Genomic DNA, 18649 nt, shown 5'->3' with positions numbered 1-18649 from the left:
CACAAACGCTAAAAAATATTCTCATCTTCATAACCATAGATATCAATTGGAGAAAGAAAGATTCTATTACAAATATATTAGCCAAATCATTTACATATTAATGCCTCGTATCAATATGTGCATATAATTAATATTCAGCTGCAAGCTGCATTTCTGTATGATATCTTTGTTAGCTCCAAGAATTAACTTATGTACGTAAAAAATAATAGATCGATGTAAATAATTAAATAAATAAAGTATTAAAAATTCAGTTGCCATGCACCAAATCTAATCGATCTGTTCCACGCATGATTATATGAGTTGTATGTGTGGTGGAAAGTGCAGAGTCATTTAATTTATTACTTACTTGGCCACTATGTTTAATTTATTTTATTATTTTAATTTTTATTACATGATTTGCTATGTTTGCATAATATGTTAAAAGATCTAATTTTTCTTACTGAATGTAACAGCCATCTGAATTTAATATGTTAACATTTTTAATAAGTTTTGGTATTTGACGTTTACTCTACATGATCCAGTGAATTCCATTCTCGATCTAGTGAATTCAATATGTGATGTATTAAGCTCAAATTTAAACTATAAAATAAAAAGTCATTATCTTAGAGTTATTTATTATTATTATTATTATTATTATTATTATTATTATTATTATTATTATTATTATTATTATTATTATTATTATTATTATTATTATTATTATTATTTTAAAACAAGTACAGAAAATGAATATCAATTAATATGAAAGTGAAAGAGTTGCTTTTCATTATAATAGTCAAATGACTATATCGAAGAAAATTGGTTAATTATATTAATAAATTTAGGGAGATGTGTTCCAAAATGCAAGTGTTAATAATTAAGGATGGATGAATTTCACAGTTATTTAAAGAATCGTTGAAATGATTAAATGTCGACATTTGTAACATCTAAGCAACTAAAACGTGACATTGACATCTCCTACAGTTTTCATGCCTAAATATAAAAATATTAGTTAGGCTACCTTCGTTATCCCACATTTATTTAATTTAAAACGTAATTCACATGAACTATATTTATATAGAACCAAGTCTATGTTATTTTTATTAAGAACCGACCTGCTAATTTTAGGAGAGGATAGCAACATACATACTATAGGATAAAAGCAATTCAGAATCGAAACAACAAAATCAACGTATAGACAAAAATAAACACTATATTTGTTGTTACTATAGAAGAAAAGCAGCGGACGAACACAACAAAAATAAGAAAATACGAAATGCGATCATAAACACATACTATATAAAAGTACTTCCAAAAAATTAAATTTTAAAATGAGCTGTTTTGGAGTGAGCTCAAATCAACTAATCTGAAAACCCACTTTACTAAGTTCAAATTTGACGTCCCTCATAATTATTTAACAAATAATCAGTCTACTTTGCCAAGTGTGGATGATCATATATTTATTATACCTACAAAATGAAGCCTTGAAAATGACTCCACAAATCTAATACCAAAGTCGAATTGACTCAATAAAATACAAAAATGAATGCCAGCTTCTTTTTATATAATATTACTAATATAGTTTAAAGAATACTACTATAAAATAATATTGCCAAACAATAACGAATCATGTAATGTAAAGACAAAATTAAACACACTATAATATAAATCAAGAAAGTGCCAGCCATGGACTAACCTAGATAAAATCATTGGTAGAGATTATATATTTTAAATTTTATTTCAAAATATATATTATGACAAATAGGGCAATTGTGAATCGAGAAACAAAAGAACGTAAATAGACACAGAATTTATGTGGTTCGTCGACGTTGTGTTAGCTACGTCCACGGGTAAGAACGGAGAACAAATTGTATTATGACTGCAGTTTTTCAGATACAATGATTCCGTACCCTACTTCAGGTACAAACGACGACCGGGCCTAATACAACGATTAGGGCCCAAACAGAAACACATCAGCGAGACCTGCGTTTGGCCAGCAGCAAACAGTAATGATTCAAAACATCCTAATAATATAATTTTGGGGGATTTAGATCAAGGACTTTTATAATATTTCACATAAATTTTAGATAAACATTTGAAGACTATAATAAATTGTAGGGGCTTAAGCCCTTTGTGCTTTTCATTTGGGTTCGGTAATAAGGACATGATCACATATCTTGACATTATCCGCTAAACTCAGTGCACACACTTTTACTACTTACTTATATTATTATTACTACAATATTACCAAAGGTAGAGAAGGAAACTAGGGAATATGTTGAATCAAAATCTGTTTAGGATAAAAGATTTGCACATATGTATTTAATTTGAATATATATAAGATGAGAAAAGAATATCTACTATAGATTGTGGGCACATGCTACAGTCATTACCCCAAAATGTAAGCAAAACAATCTTTCAAAGGATGCTGGTGGCCTAATTATTTATTTATTAAACTATTTAATACTAATATAATTGTATGTAATGTATGCACACACAATCACATGGGTGTGTAACACCAAATCACCTTAATCTCATAGTTTATTGCATATAAGATATACTTAGGAGATTCTTTGTTATTGTGAGTACATTGGTCCCAAAAAAAAGATTGGGAAGAGGATCACATTATATTGTTTCCCAACTTTTGATTAAACAATCATACATCCAAGATTCTTCTAGAAGATTGATCAACCGTATTATACCTAGCACAATGATTGTGATGTTTTCTTCATTACTTGATTCTATTTTTGTGATTTTGGTAGTTGTGGAAGATATTGAAGTACACATATAATCATATCTTAATAGTTCAAATGAGTTTATAAGTCTTAAAGTAGTTATACAATTTTTTATAGTATCGAAAACAAATTTTTTGAAGATTGTGGAGCAACTATACCTCTCAAGCTCTCAAATGTTCCAACTTTCGAATGAAAAAGAAAATATAAAGATCAAATAATTTTGAAACAATCAAATATATGAGATACAAGATCGTATCATTTAGTAGTAATTCATAATAAATATTTATTACTCCCTCCATCCCGCTTAAGATGACACGTTTTCCTTTTTAGTTTATCCCAACTAAGATGAACATTTCCTTTTTTGGTAACTTTCTCTCTCCAATTAATACACTCAACCACTTTTTCTCACTCCTAATAAAATATTCATCTTTCTTTATCTCTCTACTTTAATACTTACACCCACCTTCTCTCTCTCCAATTAAATACTTTAACCAATAACTCCTAAAACCCCGTGCCAGCTAAGCAATGTGTCATCTTAGCCGGGACGGAGGGTGTATTATTTTACTATTTTTAAATATAGAGTTGCGATTGGTTTTTAGTAGGGGTGGCAAAATGGGTAGCGGGTAATGGGTAATTCCCATCTCGACCCGCTACCCGCCGGGTATCGGGTACCCAATACCCGACGATAACGGGAAATGGGGCGGGATCGGGTAGTGTGTTTTAGAGTTTTGCGGGTAGCGGGTATACCCACTACCCGTACGGGTATACCCGTTAGTCCCGTTACTACCCGTTATTATTAGTATCAGAGCCATATATCATTTTTAATACTCCATCCATTCCATATACACATTCATTTTGAAAAATTAAAAATAAATAGTTAGAATGGAGAAAAAATAAAGTAAGAGAGATAATAATGTAGAGAAGAGTATTTATATTATTATTTTTCCAAAATGAGTGAAGAAAATGAAATGTTTCTAAGAGTTCTTTTGAAACATTTTTATATTCCGACAAACATACAATTGAAAACTCATCGGAACTAGCTATAGAGTCCCCTCACTTTTATTCTTAATCTATTCAAAGTTTACCATCAATATTAATTAAGTAATTAGGGAACATAGACGATTATTATGGTTTTCAATTTTTTTATTCGAATTTCGGGTCGGGTATGGGTACCCGCAATGCCGGGTACGGGATACCCGACACGGGTATCGGGTAATCCCGGTATATCACGGGGCGGGTATTGGGACAACCAATTTAGCTAAAATCGGGTACGGGTACCCGACTTGTCGGGTGCGGGTACCCGCGAGTAACCCGTTTCGCCACCCCTAGTTTTTAGAAATAAGGAATCCAACAATACGGCCCACAAAAGCTTTGTAGGCCCAATATGGTTTCAAACTTTTTTTAGTAATAAAGGCCCAAATAGATACCCATATGATTGTATCCATTAAATAAAGAGCCTATTTAGTCTAGTTAAACTAACTTCTTAATATGTGAAAAATAGATTATAACTTTTGAAAAAATGCGTATTCGAAATAAAATAAAATAACATAACTAAAATTTAAAAATTTAGAGAGAAAGAGAGCTAAATATTGCTAATTAAATTGATTTTTCAGATTTCTTTTAAATAAAATAGTTTTCAAATTCTTCTGAGTCTCACGATTACCATTTACCACAAATGCAGCACGAGCTGCACTAACTAGTCGAGAAGGGTGCGCCTTCGTGAATTTACACGCCACGTGCAAGCACGACGTGCTCCGAGCACGCACGTTGTGTCGTGTGCCTCAACTTTTTCTTATACTAAGTTAAAATGAAATTAGAAACAAGAATGAATGTGGGAAAATAAATAGAAAAAATAAAAATAAAAACGGTATGGTTAAGATGATAAAAAAAAAATCAAGATAAGGATTTTAAGCCTCACCTTTCGTTTCCATCTTCACAGCATAATAACAACAGTGTGGAGCCACTGATTTTGCCTTCACTCCAGTTTCAAGGGCTTAATTCGCGAAAGCCCTTTTGCGTTTGGGTAATTCCTCTTAGAATCACTCAATTGATGTTTTCACTTCATTGATTATGTGTTCCTGATTCTGTGATCATCATTGTTTAGAGACAATTTTCGTTTTTTCCAAGCTCGATTCCAGCTCTTATTTCTGCATATGAGTTCCAGATTTTGGGAATTTTTGTTCTTATCTGTTTTCATCAGCTTGAATTTTCAATGTGTTGGTTATTGTGAGTTGTGCTGCTTTTAATTTGTGTTTTTGTTTGAATTCGTTGAGTTTAGTGGAAGGATTATTGTGTTTAGGGTTTATTTTGATAGGAAAAGAGGGGAAATGGCTGTAGGTGGAGCTACTCAATGTTGAGTATAGAGTAACAATGTTCTAACTTCTATTAGTTTCTCAAATCAATATCATGTATGAATGCAGAAATTAGAGGCTTTCCTTCTGCTAATACTCATACTTGCTTCTGAATGTGTGTGATTGCTTTGGGGTTACTGTGTTTAAGGTTTATTTAGATAGGAAAAGAGGGGAAATGAAGCCACTCAGAAATTAGAGGCTTTCCTTATGTTAATGCACATCTTTGCTTATGAATGTTACTTGCTATTGTTATGTGTGTATGTATATGATTGCATCTGGATTGATACTGTGCTGGTGATTCATCTGTCTCCGGTTTTTAATCAACGGTCGAGATTGTGTATCGGTCTTTTATGCTCTACTTCTGGTGTGCCAGGTGATGAATTTGGAGAATGAGTGTTTTTACTGGTGATAACTCCCTCGTGCACTGCAAAATGGCTTCTTTAACCCCGAGCTCCACAAACATTTCACTCACTCAAGCTGTTGCCTTCACAAGAAAGAAGAGCAACATCTTGTCCAGACGTAGCATCTTGCGGAATGTCAACAAACACACGTTGCCTCTCTCAACGTCGATCAGATTGTTTCCCCAGTTTCATATTGGGTGTGTACTAAGGCCCAAGCAGAGGACTCTTGCAGTATATGCTTCTGGTACAGATGTTGCTGTGGAGGAAGCAGATGTGTCTTCAGAAACCAGTGGGGAGTCATCTGCTGTACCTGAAACAAGTCCTGTTAAGTCTCAACGTTCGAGGCCTGCTAGAAAGAGTGACATGCCGCCTGTGAAGAATGAGGAACTTATTGCAGGAGCAACTTTTACTGGAAAAGTTAGATCAATCCAGCCATTTGGTGCTTTCGTTGATTTTGGCGCTTTTACTGATGGGCTCATTCATGTCTCTCAATTAAGTGATAGCTATGTGAAGGATGTTGCTAGCGTAGTTTCTGTTGGGCAAGAGGTGACAGTGAGATTAGTAGAGGCGAACTTGGAAACAGGCCGAATATCCTTGAGCATGCGTGCAGATGACTCCAGCAGGGCTCAACAGCAAAGAGAATCTCCAGGTGGCGGCGATAAATCCAGACCTCCCAGACGGACTGGCCAAAATTCCGATCAGAGAAGAGAAGATCCAAAGAAGTTCTCAAAGTTCGTCAAAGGCCAAGATCTGGAGGGAACCGTCAAAAATCTAACTAGATCTGGTGCTTTTATATCTCTTCCTGAGGATGAGGAAGGATTTCTGCCGCAGTCTGAGGAAAATGACGGGGGGTTTGGGACCATTATGGGTGTCACTTCGTTGGAAATAGGGCAAGAAGTCAGTGTCCGGGTTTTGCGTATTTCTAGAGGGAAGGTAACATTAACTATGAAAAAAGATGAAGATGTTAAGGAGGTGGATTCTAAGCTCCAGGGTAAGATGCATACAGCGACTAACCCTTTTGTCCTAGCTTTCCGTAGCAATGAAGCCATAGCTTCCTTTTTAGACGAAAGGGAAAGTGAGAAGCAACAAGTTGAGGAAGCAGAAGAAATTGCAAAGGGTACAGATGATGTTACTGACAAAGAAACACCAAACACAGCTGATGATATAAAAGCAGAAGTTGAAGAGAAAAGTGAAGAAACAGACAGCTCCTCCGCCACAGGAGATAATGAAGTTACTGCAGCCATCGATCCTGAGGAAACTGAGGAAATTGCAAAGGATACAGATGCTGTTGCTGACGAAGAAACACCAAACACAGCTGATGATATAAAAGCAGAAGTCGAAGAGAAAAGTGAAGAAATAGACAGCTCCTCCGCCACAGAAGATAACGAAGTTACTGCAGCCATCGATCCTGAGGAAATTGCAAAGGATGCAGATGATGGAAGTTCACATACTGAAGACCAAGTAACGGACGAACTTTCTCAAACTGAAACTAAAGAGGACAACGATGGTGAGGTATCTGGAGAAGAATCTGTTGTTTCATCCCAGATTGTTGAAGAAGCTAAAGAGAGTATGGTTGATGATGAAACTATTAAAGATGAGTTAGCTGATTCGGAACAGCAACTATCCGGTGAGTTGACTAATCAGACTACACCTGATGTTAATGACGAAGAAACACCAAACGCAGCTGATGATATAAAAGCAGAAGTCGAAGAGAAAAGTGAAGAAACAGACAGCTCTTCTGTCACACAAGATAATGAAGTTACTGCTGCCATCGATCCTGTGGGAAGTGACAGCTCAAGTGCAGAAACTGAGTCCGGGGATCTTGAAGCCAAACCTGCAGGTTTGTAGTCAACTCCTTACATACTTCGGATCAATGGACCGGAAATGTTTTCCATCTCAATGCTAAGTTTAAACTGTTATTTTTTTCGTGCAGAAAGTCCTATCACCATCAGTGACAATCTTGGAGCCGATATAGCTGTGAATGGTGTAGAAAACCAAGCATCTGGTGATTCTCAGCCAAATGGAGATGCCTCGAGTTCAAGTGAACAAAGTAGTAATGATTCGCCTAAAGAAGCCGTAGTAAAAGGTCAGGGTTTCTTCCTTTTACTAAGTTATTCTTGTATATATAACATGTTGCCAAATCATTTTTTCCCTTTTTTCTGTTTAAAACTTTTTAAATGCGAAGTCATCTTAATATCAAGATCGTCTTTCAGTGAATTTCTTGCTAGTTCGTTCTAATAATTTATCTTCTTATGGTGCAATGCAGCTACTATATCACCAGCTCTGGTGAAGCAGTTGCGGGAGGAAACAGGCGCAGGAATGATGGACTGTAAAAGAGCTCTTTCCGAGGCCGGAGGAGACATTGAAAAAGCCTACGAGTACCTCCGCAAGAAAGGTTTAGCTAGTGCTGATAAGAAATCCAGTAGAGCCACAGCTGAGGGAAGAATCGGTTCATACATCCACGATAGCAGGATCGGTGTCCTGATAGAGGTGAACTGTGAGACGGATTTTGTTGCTCGAGGCGACATTTTCAAAGAACTAGTTGAGGACTTGGCCATGCAAGTTGCTGCATGCCCTCAAGTACAGTATCTTAGCCCAGAAGATGTATCGCAAGAGTTTGTTGATAAGGAGAAAGAGATAGAAATGCAGAAGGAAGATCTGCTGTCGAAGCCAGAGCAGATTAGGTCGAAGATTGTCGAGGGGCGGATAAAGAAGAGGTTGGACGAGCTTGCGTTACTTGAGCAGCCGTTTATTAAGGATGACAAGGTAGCGGTGAAGGACTGGGTGAAGCAGACCATTGCTACGATAGGAGAGAATATTAAAGTCAAGAGGTTCATCCGCTACAACCTCGGAGAAGGTTTAGAAAAGAAAAGCCAAGACTTTGCTGCAGAGGTTGCTGCCCAGACTGCAGCTAAACCAGTTTCAACTTCTGCAAAACCGGAGCCTGCTGCTGCTGAGACGAAAGAAACTGTACAGGAGTAAGTTTATGTTCTTGCTGCATATTTATCGATAGTCATGCTAAAATTCTTAGGTTTTCATGTCATCATCTAATTTTACGAGATCGGAAACAACATACGGGAAACAACTTTAAATTCATAACAGATATTACTGCCATGGAGCAATAATCTAACATGGTTTGATGGCTTTTTAGGCCTCCGAAGACTGCAGTTTCAGCTGCGTTGGTTAAACAATTACGCGAGGAAACTGGAGCTGGAATGATGGACTGCAAGAAAGCTCTCTCGGAAACGGGGGGAGACCTTGAGAAGGCACACGAGTACCTGAGGAAGAAGGGGCTTGCAGCAGCCGACAAAAAGTCAAGCCGGATTGCTGCTGAAGGCAGAATCGGATCCTACATTCACGACTCCCGCATTGGAGTTCTGATTGAAGTGAACTGCGAAACTGACTTTGTTGGCAGGAGTGAAAATTTCAAAGAATTGGTCGAAGATCTGGCGATGCAAGTTGCGGCCTGCCCGCAGGTGCAGTACGTGTCGGTTGAGGACGTCCCAGAAAGCATTGTGGCCAAGGAGAAGGAGCTGGAGATGCAGAGAGAAGACCTTCAGTCCAAACCCGAGAGCATACGAGAGAAGATTGTCGATGGAAGGATCGCGAAGAGGCTCGGAGAGCTGGCTCTTCTCGAGCAAGCCTACATTAAGAATGACACGATACTCGTGAAGGACCTGGTGAAGCAAACAGTTGCTACGCTCGGGGAGAACATCAAAGTCAGGCGGTTCGCCCGTTTCACTCTTGGGGAGATGCGTGATGCAGTAGTCGAAGAGCAAGCGTGAGACGCGGGGGAGAAACGACACCGGATTAACAGAGAGCGGTTGAGATTTCTCAGTAGAGCTAAACCATCTCTACACTGCAGGTATACTTGATTCTTTTTGTTGGATCAGAAAGCATCTAAAATGTCTGAATTTGAGAGGGAGAAGGCATTTTACCTTGAATTTTCGTTGTGAAAGTACTAAAATTTTGTAGATTATTTATTTGAAGAAATACATATCATGCTATTTTTTCAAATTTTAGTACTTCAACATGAATCTATGTGTTTAGAGTACTTCAAATTTGGATGATTAATTTTTTATTATAATTATTAAATAATTAAAGAATTCTTTTGAATATAATATACTAATACATGTTTGTGTTAAAATAACAATCCCTTTTAAAGTGACACCGTAACACCACTTATACAACAATATTATAAACGCTACACAACAATATTATAAACGTTACACAGCAATCTATAGATTGTTGTATAACGTGTTGGATATTGATGGACAAGAAAAATTGTTGTATAAAGAGCAACAAATTGCTGACCGAGTTTTGCAACTAATTTTTTTTTTTTTTTTTACCACATGACAGTTTATTATTCGTCCACATATACAAATAATTGACTAGAAATATTTTTATGATATTATTTTAAGGGATAATGGACCCTAACATGCCCCTACTAATACATATACATGCATAAAGATATTTTAAATTGTGGTTAATAATTAATTGAAGGTTGCAATACATGACATATCCCAACTACTCTGAACTAAAAAATGGATATCATCATAAGCAGTCAATCTCATGAAATTTAATTGGACTGACTGCCTGTGATGTCACATCATTAATTTTACCTAGGTTCATGTTAATCCATACTTATTACAATAATTAATTATTAAAAATTCCCAGCAAATGATGGAGCCCAATAATCAGCTCCATTCTCACCCCCAAAATCAACTGTGCATGATAATGGAACCAAGCACAGCCCTCTACTCTTCAAATCCTTCTTCACCTCTTCTTCACATTCCTAATTAACACCACACAATTTAAATTAAAAAATCCCTCATTAATCAGAAAATATTGGTATATATTTATATATGTATACCTCTTCAGAAACAGCTTTCCTTTTCCTCTGGCTCTCATTCAGAAGCTGTGGATATTATCAAAAGGATCAAATTAATGGTCACAAATAATTTTTTTTATATATTTAGATAAAAAAATAAATTAAAAAAAATGTAGGCAGTAAATAATTATACAAGGTACCTGGCCAGGGTCCTCAGGGAAAAGACAACTCCCACTCTCCCTTTTAACCTGAAATTGAAACTTATTAGCCATTACTTAGTTAATTTCATTTAATTATAATTATTATATGCATAACCAAATGTGAACCACATTTAAAATAAGACTAATTAGAACCAATAATATACCAACTGGATTTATTGATCTAATCATATCAAAAACATGTAATGAAGCGATATTTTTGGTTAATCTAAATAGAAAATTAAAGCTTGTCATTTTTTTTTAACTAAAAATAATATTGCTATGTTGTATTCTAAAATTGTAAATTAAAGAAAACTATTAACATGATATAGTAGTATATTGATAGTGATATACATATATGCTTATAGTAATGCTTATTCAAATATTATAAAGATTTTTAAAATACTATAAACGTGCAACAAAATTGTCAAAAATTTTATCTGAATATCAAAAGACTTACAGTTTGTGACTGGTTGGTGTTCACTGATCCAGTGGCTAAGTACGGAATGCTTAAAGCCTGCATATTTAAAGGGGGAATAAAGTGATATTTTATTAATTTTTCATGGAAATAACACAAAAACATTTACCAAATTTCATGAAATAAAGAGCATAGAAATGTCACCTCAATTTGACGTTGAAGGAATCTAATGTATCCAATTGCTTCCAGCAACACAGAAGCTGTGTCAGTCTGCAAAAAGAGTTACAAATTTACATACACAAAATTCTCTAATTATCTCTCTCCATATATATACAAAAATTTATTACACATATGTGAATATTTGTTGCAAATAAATTCAAACTTTATGATTATTTCGATTGAATTTTAATTAATGTTGCAAGATGAATCAAAATTTGACCACTTTTTACAGCAATTTGCCCATATTTATATGAGATATAAATTAAGCTGGAAGAAATGAATGGTTTTCATGAAATAATTAGTACTATAAATAAAAGTGATACATTGTCTCTTTGCACCTAATTGACTTCTCTCATTAGAAACAATCTATTTTTTCATGAATTATTAGTTTCATTATTTCAATAATTCTTCAATTTAGTCTACTGAATTTATTTACCTTGCCGAATGGGGACACTAGTTGGTGAAGAGCTGTAATCCTGTCCCCCAGTTTTTCTTTCCTCACCTATTTAAAAAAAAAAGAAGAAATAAATCAACATCTCAATTTAGAAAAAGGCAACAATAAAATTAATATAAAGTTATAGAATTAATAATATTTCACCATCACATTCAAAAATATTTCTTTTTCTGTGTGGGACTATATGCTTAATACAAGCAATGGGAATATGCATATATGGAGAAACGACAACCAAAAAATGACAACTTTATTATTCCATAAAATCGAAAAGTTTATCAAAAAACAAAAGCTACCAACAAAAATAAAATTCAAATTAAAATTGATTTATTGATTTTGAGTTACCTTGATGCCAGACTGAGCTGAAGTTGTTGGATTCATCTTCGATTTCTTGGTAGCACCCTTCATCAAAATCTAATTTAACACCAATAAAATATTAAAATCCAACTTTTAATCAATTTGGTACTTTCACTAGTAGATCTATAATTTGCCAAAATAGTTTTTTAATATATCAATATTACTATAAACATAGAGTTTTACTACTTGTCAATATTATTTTCTGCGTTCGCCAATAACTATAATCATAACATTTTAATTTTTGAACATAGATTTATCCGGTGCACATCTAACCTCGGATGATTTGTTAGAGAAACCGAGCCCGTCGGTGCACATGCCCGTAGACTTCGCCACCGTGGATTCAAGATACGCCGCCGGGTCAATCCCAAGTGCCTTATCCTCTTCTCCACCAAACCCTCTACACATTTAATCAGATCAAAATAACTCATCATGTCACAATACATGAATATTAACCTAATTTTTCACAAGGGTTTTGAACAAAAAATACTAAAATTGTATAAATATTCAATAACAAATGAATATCAAATATTGGATCAATCTTCATCCATGCATCAAGAAAAGAGCGAATACGGTGTGAAACCTTAACGAAATTTAAAAAAGAAAAAAAAAAGATTACAAGACTAGTTGGCTCCATGACTGTGGAAATTCCTGAGAGGGAGGCCACGGCGGGAGGGGCGGCGCAGTGTGAATTTGCAAGCCGTGGGAGGAGGCGGCGGCGGCGGCCATTTGATGCAGAGGAAGAATCCCTTCATTCATATCTCTTTCACTCTAAGTTAAAGAGAAGCAAAAGTGAAAAAATGAAATTATGAATCTTTCTCTGATCCCAAAGATTTAAATGAGTTTGCACTCTCCTCTCCAATTCGTCTATTTTACTTTCTCTATCGACCTTTTATTTTTGTCTTTTCACTTTCGCTTTAACCCCTTTTTTTCTTCTTCTTTCGAGCTCTTGACAATGGCCTTGTACAAACTTTTTTAGCTTCTTCTCTCTACTTGATTAAGTATAAGCCAAATCAAGAGAGAGAGAAAGAGGAGAGAGAGAGGTTGTGGTAAATTTTGATCTCCTAGTGCAAAAGTTGTTACAACTTATATTCATTAAAATCATGAAATATACTTAGTAAACATTGTTGGGTAAGAAGTCTGAAAAGAAGTGAATCAGTCCAAAATGCACGAGGGTTCATGAGCGAAACCTCGAGCCATTGATTGGAATTTATATTCGAAAATATAGTGAAATTTCTGAATTGGTATCAACCTCGGATGTAGATAAGCATCATATGACACTAGGTAAACAATATCCATTGTTTTATTCGACTATATTCGTGATCACTTGTGGTGATACATGCCCTTGTTGGAAATGTGAATGCGAAAAGGAAGTGAATCAGATGATGATTATGATTGAGCTACAATTCTTAGTCTTACTAGAACTATGGCTTGGTAAATTGCCTATATTTAGTTCTCGATCCTTTTTATTGTCGGATAACTTTTTATTGTCGGATATATTCAAAAGTAAAGTGAAAAATATATGATTTAACATCGCCCCAAACATAGATACAATTAATATATTTATTATTTATATTTGTGATTATTTATGAGTTTATTTTCTCATGCCCCCTTAACAATAATTGTTAATTTATGATGGAGAATATTGAGATGAATATAAAAACAATAAAATTGTAAGATGTAAAATGTTTTGAGAAGCTTTATCATAGTAAACTTTCTTTTTGGCCCCTCCTTTATTATGAGTATACTTTTATGTATTCTTTCTTCCTTTAATGTCCTTTTCTCTTTACTTTAGCCTTTACAACACCGAGTTAAAGTTGGGGAAACTGTGAAACATATTTTGGTAAACAAAAAATATCTTGATAAATACATACATGACTTTATTGCACGTCACTTTGGGAATATTGATGTGTATATATGATCAATGATAGTTGTAGTGTATTAAACTACCACGTAATTAGATTCATAGTGTTTTTATGTTCATACACAATTATTTGCACATATCAATAAATGTGGTAGCATATTACCATGACATAATTGGCTGAAAAACTATATATAGTGTTTATTTCACAATTTGAAAATTGCTCTCCATTGTACCATTATTACAAGATATATATAGTCGATAGGAAAAAATGTGATTACTTCTCCATCTTCTATTAGGAATCCTCTTTTTTCAGCATTTAATTTTTAAGTTAAAAATTGTTATCTTAATTATTTTGGAATAGTTTAGCCCTAGTTAAAGACTAGAGAAATTAGAAACCATACACATATATAAGTGACATAATAAAATGATGACGTTGTTGTCGAAAGGAATATTTGTTGTTTGGCATTGGGATTAAAAATAAATTTAAACGTATTAAGATACCTACTATTTTGTCTAAAGTCCATAACTCCAAAATAATTTGTTGTTAATGTAATAATTTGTTTAATCAATTCATCAGATTGAAGTATTTATTTAGCCCCATGTAACTACCTAACCTTAATTTAAGATTTGGCAGCATATATTAATTTAGTCATTTCAAAATAGATCTTATATTTTTATTGATAATTAACTTTAAAAATTGGAGAATTTTCTACTTTTGGATCGTATGTATTTATAGGATTGTGGCTAAATTGCACAAAACTATAGGAACTTTTTATTTTGTTTTTGCTACTCTATGTATCTCAAGTCATTTTTCCAACCCAAATGACCCGTTTTGATACCACGATAGAAGTTCAAGTTTATGCATAGGATTTTCGCTTTTACCTTAAATTATTTATTTATTTCATTTACTATAAAATGGCCTATATATGAAAAATACTCCACTAATTTGGCTTTTTAAGCAATAGAAAAAGACAAACTGGCTAGGACGGCACTACACAAATTTCAAGCGATTAAATAATTAATTAGGGCTTAATTTGGAATCCCATAACATCACAAGCATATATCAAAGCTTTTTTTTCTTATGATTACCATTAATTTAATTAATATCATGTCACATCCACAAAAATTAACTTAAATTAACCTCTAGTCTTATCATCTACCCTCATGTAATGACAAAAAAAATAGTCTTTCTAGATGCCTATGAATATTCACGTGCAAAGAATATTTCTGATATAAATTCGAACATCACAAGAATGTTTTCACGATTAATTTACAATAGTTACGCCTGTCTTCGCCATAATTTAATAGTATTAATTTTGGTATCTAAACCAAACGCAGCTTATTATATATAGTAGGGACGAAATTGATGTTACCATCATTTAATATAGTTTTAAGCAAACTACAAATATTGAAATTGTTTAATTAATTGTTTTATTTGTAAATCTAACTTTAGCTACGGATTAAATTAATTGAATCGTTATATATAAGACTATGATTTGTAAGAAGCATTATCTTAATATAAATGTAAATATAAAAATATACGATTACTCTTTTTATATTTTAATTTTTCGAAATTAAACAATAAAATGGTACTTACTAGATTTTTTTATCTCTAAATAATTTTGTGTAAAAAATGATGAAAAATAATGTAATAATCTTAATCTCAATTCAAACTGATAGAGATGGTAAATATGTAAAAAAAAAATTAAAATAATATAAAACTTTTTCATTATTTTTTAAATATTTACTAAAATTATATTATATTGCTTTTTTATATATATTAAAAACACCCCCATACTAAAATTATGAAAAGGCACCATACAATGAAATTGCAATCAAAATTTCGAGATCTTTGTTCACACTTTTGACGTATTAATTCGAATTAATTATTCCCAACATTCTCTGACTAACCAATATTTAATTACTAATTAACAGCAATCAGCCCTTAAAACTATGAAGAATTTATTAAACTAATAGCAAAAAATAATGTATGAGCTTCTGCCAAAATCTTTGTCGGATGGCTTCTTGTCTTTATACAACCCACATGTCTTTTATTCCTTCTTTCTTTTTCTATATATGATTTTAAAAAATTAATTATACCTCTCTCATCCTTATTTTTAATCCCATGCCAAAGACCCAACGTTTTGTTGTTTGTCATTTTTCTCTGTATATATTCCCCACATGTTAATCATATTTTCCATTTTTTGTATATATGAATTAAGTTGGATTATCATTATTGAGGTTTTGCAATTATTTTCACTTGGATCTGTTAGGCGTTATTTTGAATTTGAACATTTTAAGTGTTATTGATTCATAGATGACGACGAAACACAACTTATTTAGTGTTTTTATTTCTTTCTAATAATGGATACTTTTTTAAGAAAAAGTCAATAATTATGTGGACAAATTTTATTAGGTACTGGTGTTAATTTTTATCATATGTTAGGGCAAGTGTCTTTAAAATAAAATATGTAAACTATTCAACTTTGATAAAATAGTTATGAATTTTGAATTCATAATAAATATATACTTATGAACTCACCCCATATGATTGTTGACTTAAACCCTCAATTTTTTTGGCTAAGGGGAAAGGAAGGAGTTGTAAAAGAGGCTACATAAAAATTTATTTTGATATGAGTTATATTTTAGTAAAGACTAAAACTGGTCTTGAATATATGTCCATTTTATAATTTTGGTCTTATATTTTAATATTTGAATTTTTGCATCCTGAAAATTTCAACTCGAATCACAATTGGTCCAGCACTAACAATTATGTCAATTTTTAAACGGTTTTAACCTGATTTTAACATTCTCATTCGGGTTAAAACCGTTTAAAATTCAGTCAAAATCGGATTAAAACCGTTTAAAAATTGACGAAATTGTTAGTGTAGAACCAGTTGTAATCCGAGTTGAAATCTTCAGGGTGCAAAAATTCAAAAAATAAAATATAGAACCAAAATTATAAAATGTGCATGACCAATTTTAGCCTAAGGCAATATTTTTAATTTCAAAATAGTATTTTTTCTATAAAAGGTTACGATGATAACTGGCCCATTATGCTTTAGACGACCCATTTTACAAAACGTTGGTGTTATAATTTTTAACCGTCACAATTGGGCTTAAGCCCATTGGAATGATCTGCCTCGTCAAATATAAGAAGTAATTCAATTAATACTTAGCAGTCCTAATATTCTAATAAACAGTACTAAAATATAATTCGAGCAAAATATTCCTTTAGAACTTAATTAAGTGTATTAAATTATATCTAAAAGACTAATATAATAAACTAATTACTATTATGGTAATTAACTGATTACTGTAATTAAGATATAATTTTATAAGTAGACCATCTACACACATTGAATTTGTAGAACGACTAGATTTACTAGTTCATATAAAATATCGATACTAAATTAAGTACTTAATAATTGAAATTTTAAATTGATAAAAAAAATAAGTTAAAATCTTGAATGATACAATAAAATAAATTTTAATATTTATTTTAAAATAAATTAAACTTTAATGACTAATTTAATGTCAATTCAGAGGGACAAAAGACTCCAAAATAGGTGGATAGATTTTGGGCCACATCAATTCAATATATCAATAATCCACATCTTTTATTTGTCACTTAATTCCTTTCCACGTTATATAGCATATCTTTTTATTAGTAGTACTATAATTTATAGTTGTGTATGTAATTTATATATAGTAATTAACTTTATATGTCATGAACTAAATTAAATAAATTTTAAAATTTAGTTAATTCTATTACTTTATTAATTTCATATGATAATTAGATTTAATTAAAGAGAAAGGGAGAGCGGAAAAAAGAATAAAAAGTCAGAGGAAAAAATTGGAAAAAACAAAAATAATTAAATGAATAAAGAAAAAACAGAAATTGTGAAAACAATGTTATGGTTGAATATCAAACCATTAAAGGCTAGAAAGAATAATCGCCCATTTTCGCTAGACTAGCAATGTCTTTATGTATAAATTCAACACATCTATATATAGATATTGGTAAAATACATAAAAGCTTTTGGCCTTCGATAAGTTGATTGTAACTCTCACTATATATTGATATTGATGTGATTTGATTGAAATTAGAGATTTTTTAGAAGCATTTTTAATATTAGAAGCATTTTTATCATACACACATATACAACTTCAACTAAATTTTCTAGAAATTTTTGCTCATTCAGTTCTTGCAACCCCGTCAAATTTATCGGTGTCTAGCTGATTTAAAATGTTTCTACGCGTTAGAATAAAATCAATATATATCTATGGATTATACGTCAGTTCGAGAGCACTAATCGAAACTTAATTTATACCACAATGATCATTTTCTTCGGCTCCAATTAGAGTTGTCAACTTGGACATGCCGACTTAGCCCAACACAACCAGTCTCACCATTGAAATGGAGCGGGTCTGGGCTAGGCTCATGGTTAATGCAAGCTCCAATTTGGTCATTTTCAAACCCAAGCCCAGGCCCCGGATTAGCCCAATTTAGACCCACAACTACTAATTTTATATTTTAATTAATTTTGTTATGATTTTAATATATTTTTAAGTATTTATCCTATATTTTTGTATTAATTTATACTCCATCCATATCCGTCCAATAAGTAATTGGACTGTTGTTAGTATTTTTATTGGGAAGGAGTATTTTTTCAACATTTCTCTATATAATCAAATTTTCTCAAAAATAATTGCAATAAGATGCAATTAATTAGGTTAGTCCACCTCAAATTAAATTGGCTGGGCCTAAGAAGAGAAATCAGCCCAACTCTTTAATTGGCCCAAATTTGAGCCCAATTTTACTCCCTAGCCCTGCAGAAATGGCGCC

The 18649-nt window shown here is 32.8% G+C and overlaps 2 protein-coding genes across 2 annotated transcripts; one reads left to right on the top strand and one right to left on the bottom strand.

Annotated features, from left to right (window-relative positions):
* The first annotated feature begins 4592 nt into the window (after nt 1-4592).
* On the top strand, nt 4593-9483 carry LOC125193250 (polyprotein of EF-Ts, chloroplastic). The gene is made up of 5 exons (XM_048091017.2): nt 4593-4737; nt 5439-7306; nt 7400-7552; nt 7733-8444; nt 8618-9483. Exons 2-5 carry the CDS (start codon nt 5455-5457, stop codon nt 9249-9251), a joined length of 3351 nt encoding a protein of 1116 aa, XP_047946974.2. The 5' UTR covers nt 4593-4737; nt 5439-5454; the 3' UTR covers nt 9252-9483.
* Nucleotides 9484-9937: 454 nt separating this feature from the next.
* LOC125196260 (transcription factor bHLH68-like) lies at nt 9938-12897 on the bottom strand. Its single transcript, XM_048094702.2, has 9 exons — nt 12556-12897; nt 12213-12336; nt 11928-11996; nt 11568-11633; nt 11117-11182; nt 10955-11011; nt 10498-10545; nt 10340-10384; nt 9938-10261 (listed from the first exon to the last, which is right to left on the bottom strand). The coding sequence occupies exons 1-9, from the start codon at nt 12693-12695 to the stop codon at nt 10130-10132; spliced, it is 747 nt and encodes a 248-aa protein (XP_047950659.1). The 5' UTR covers nt 12696-12897; the 3' UTR covers nt 9938-10129.
* Between the last annotated feature and the right edge of the window lie 5752 nt (nt 12898-18649).

This window comes from Salvia hispanica, chromosome 4 (genome assembly GCF_029641045.1).
Source record: "Salvia hispanica isolate PSC_SH4W2 chromosome 4, Shi_PSC_v1, whole genome shotgun sequence".
NCBI lineage: Eukaryota > Viridiplantae > Streptophyta > Magnoliopsida > Lamiales > Lamiaceae > Salvia > Salvia hispanica.
The sequence above is the reverse complement of the archived record's forward strand: the minus strand, read 5'-3'. Positions and strand labels throughout refer to the sequence as shown.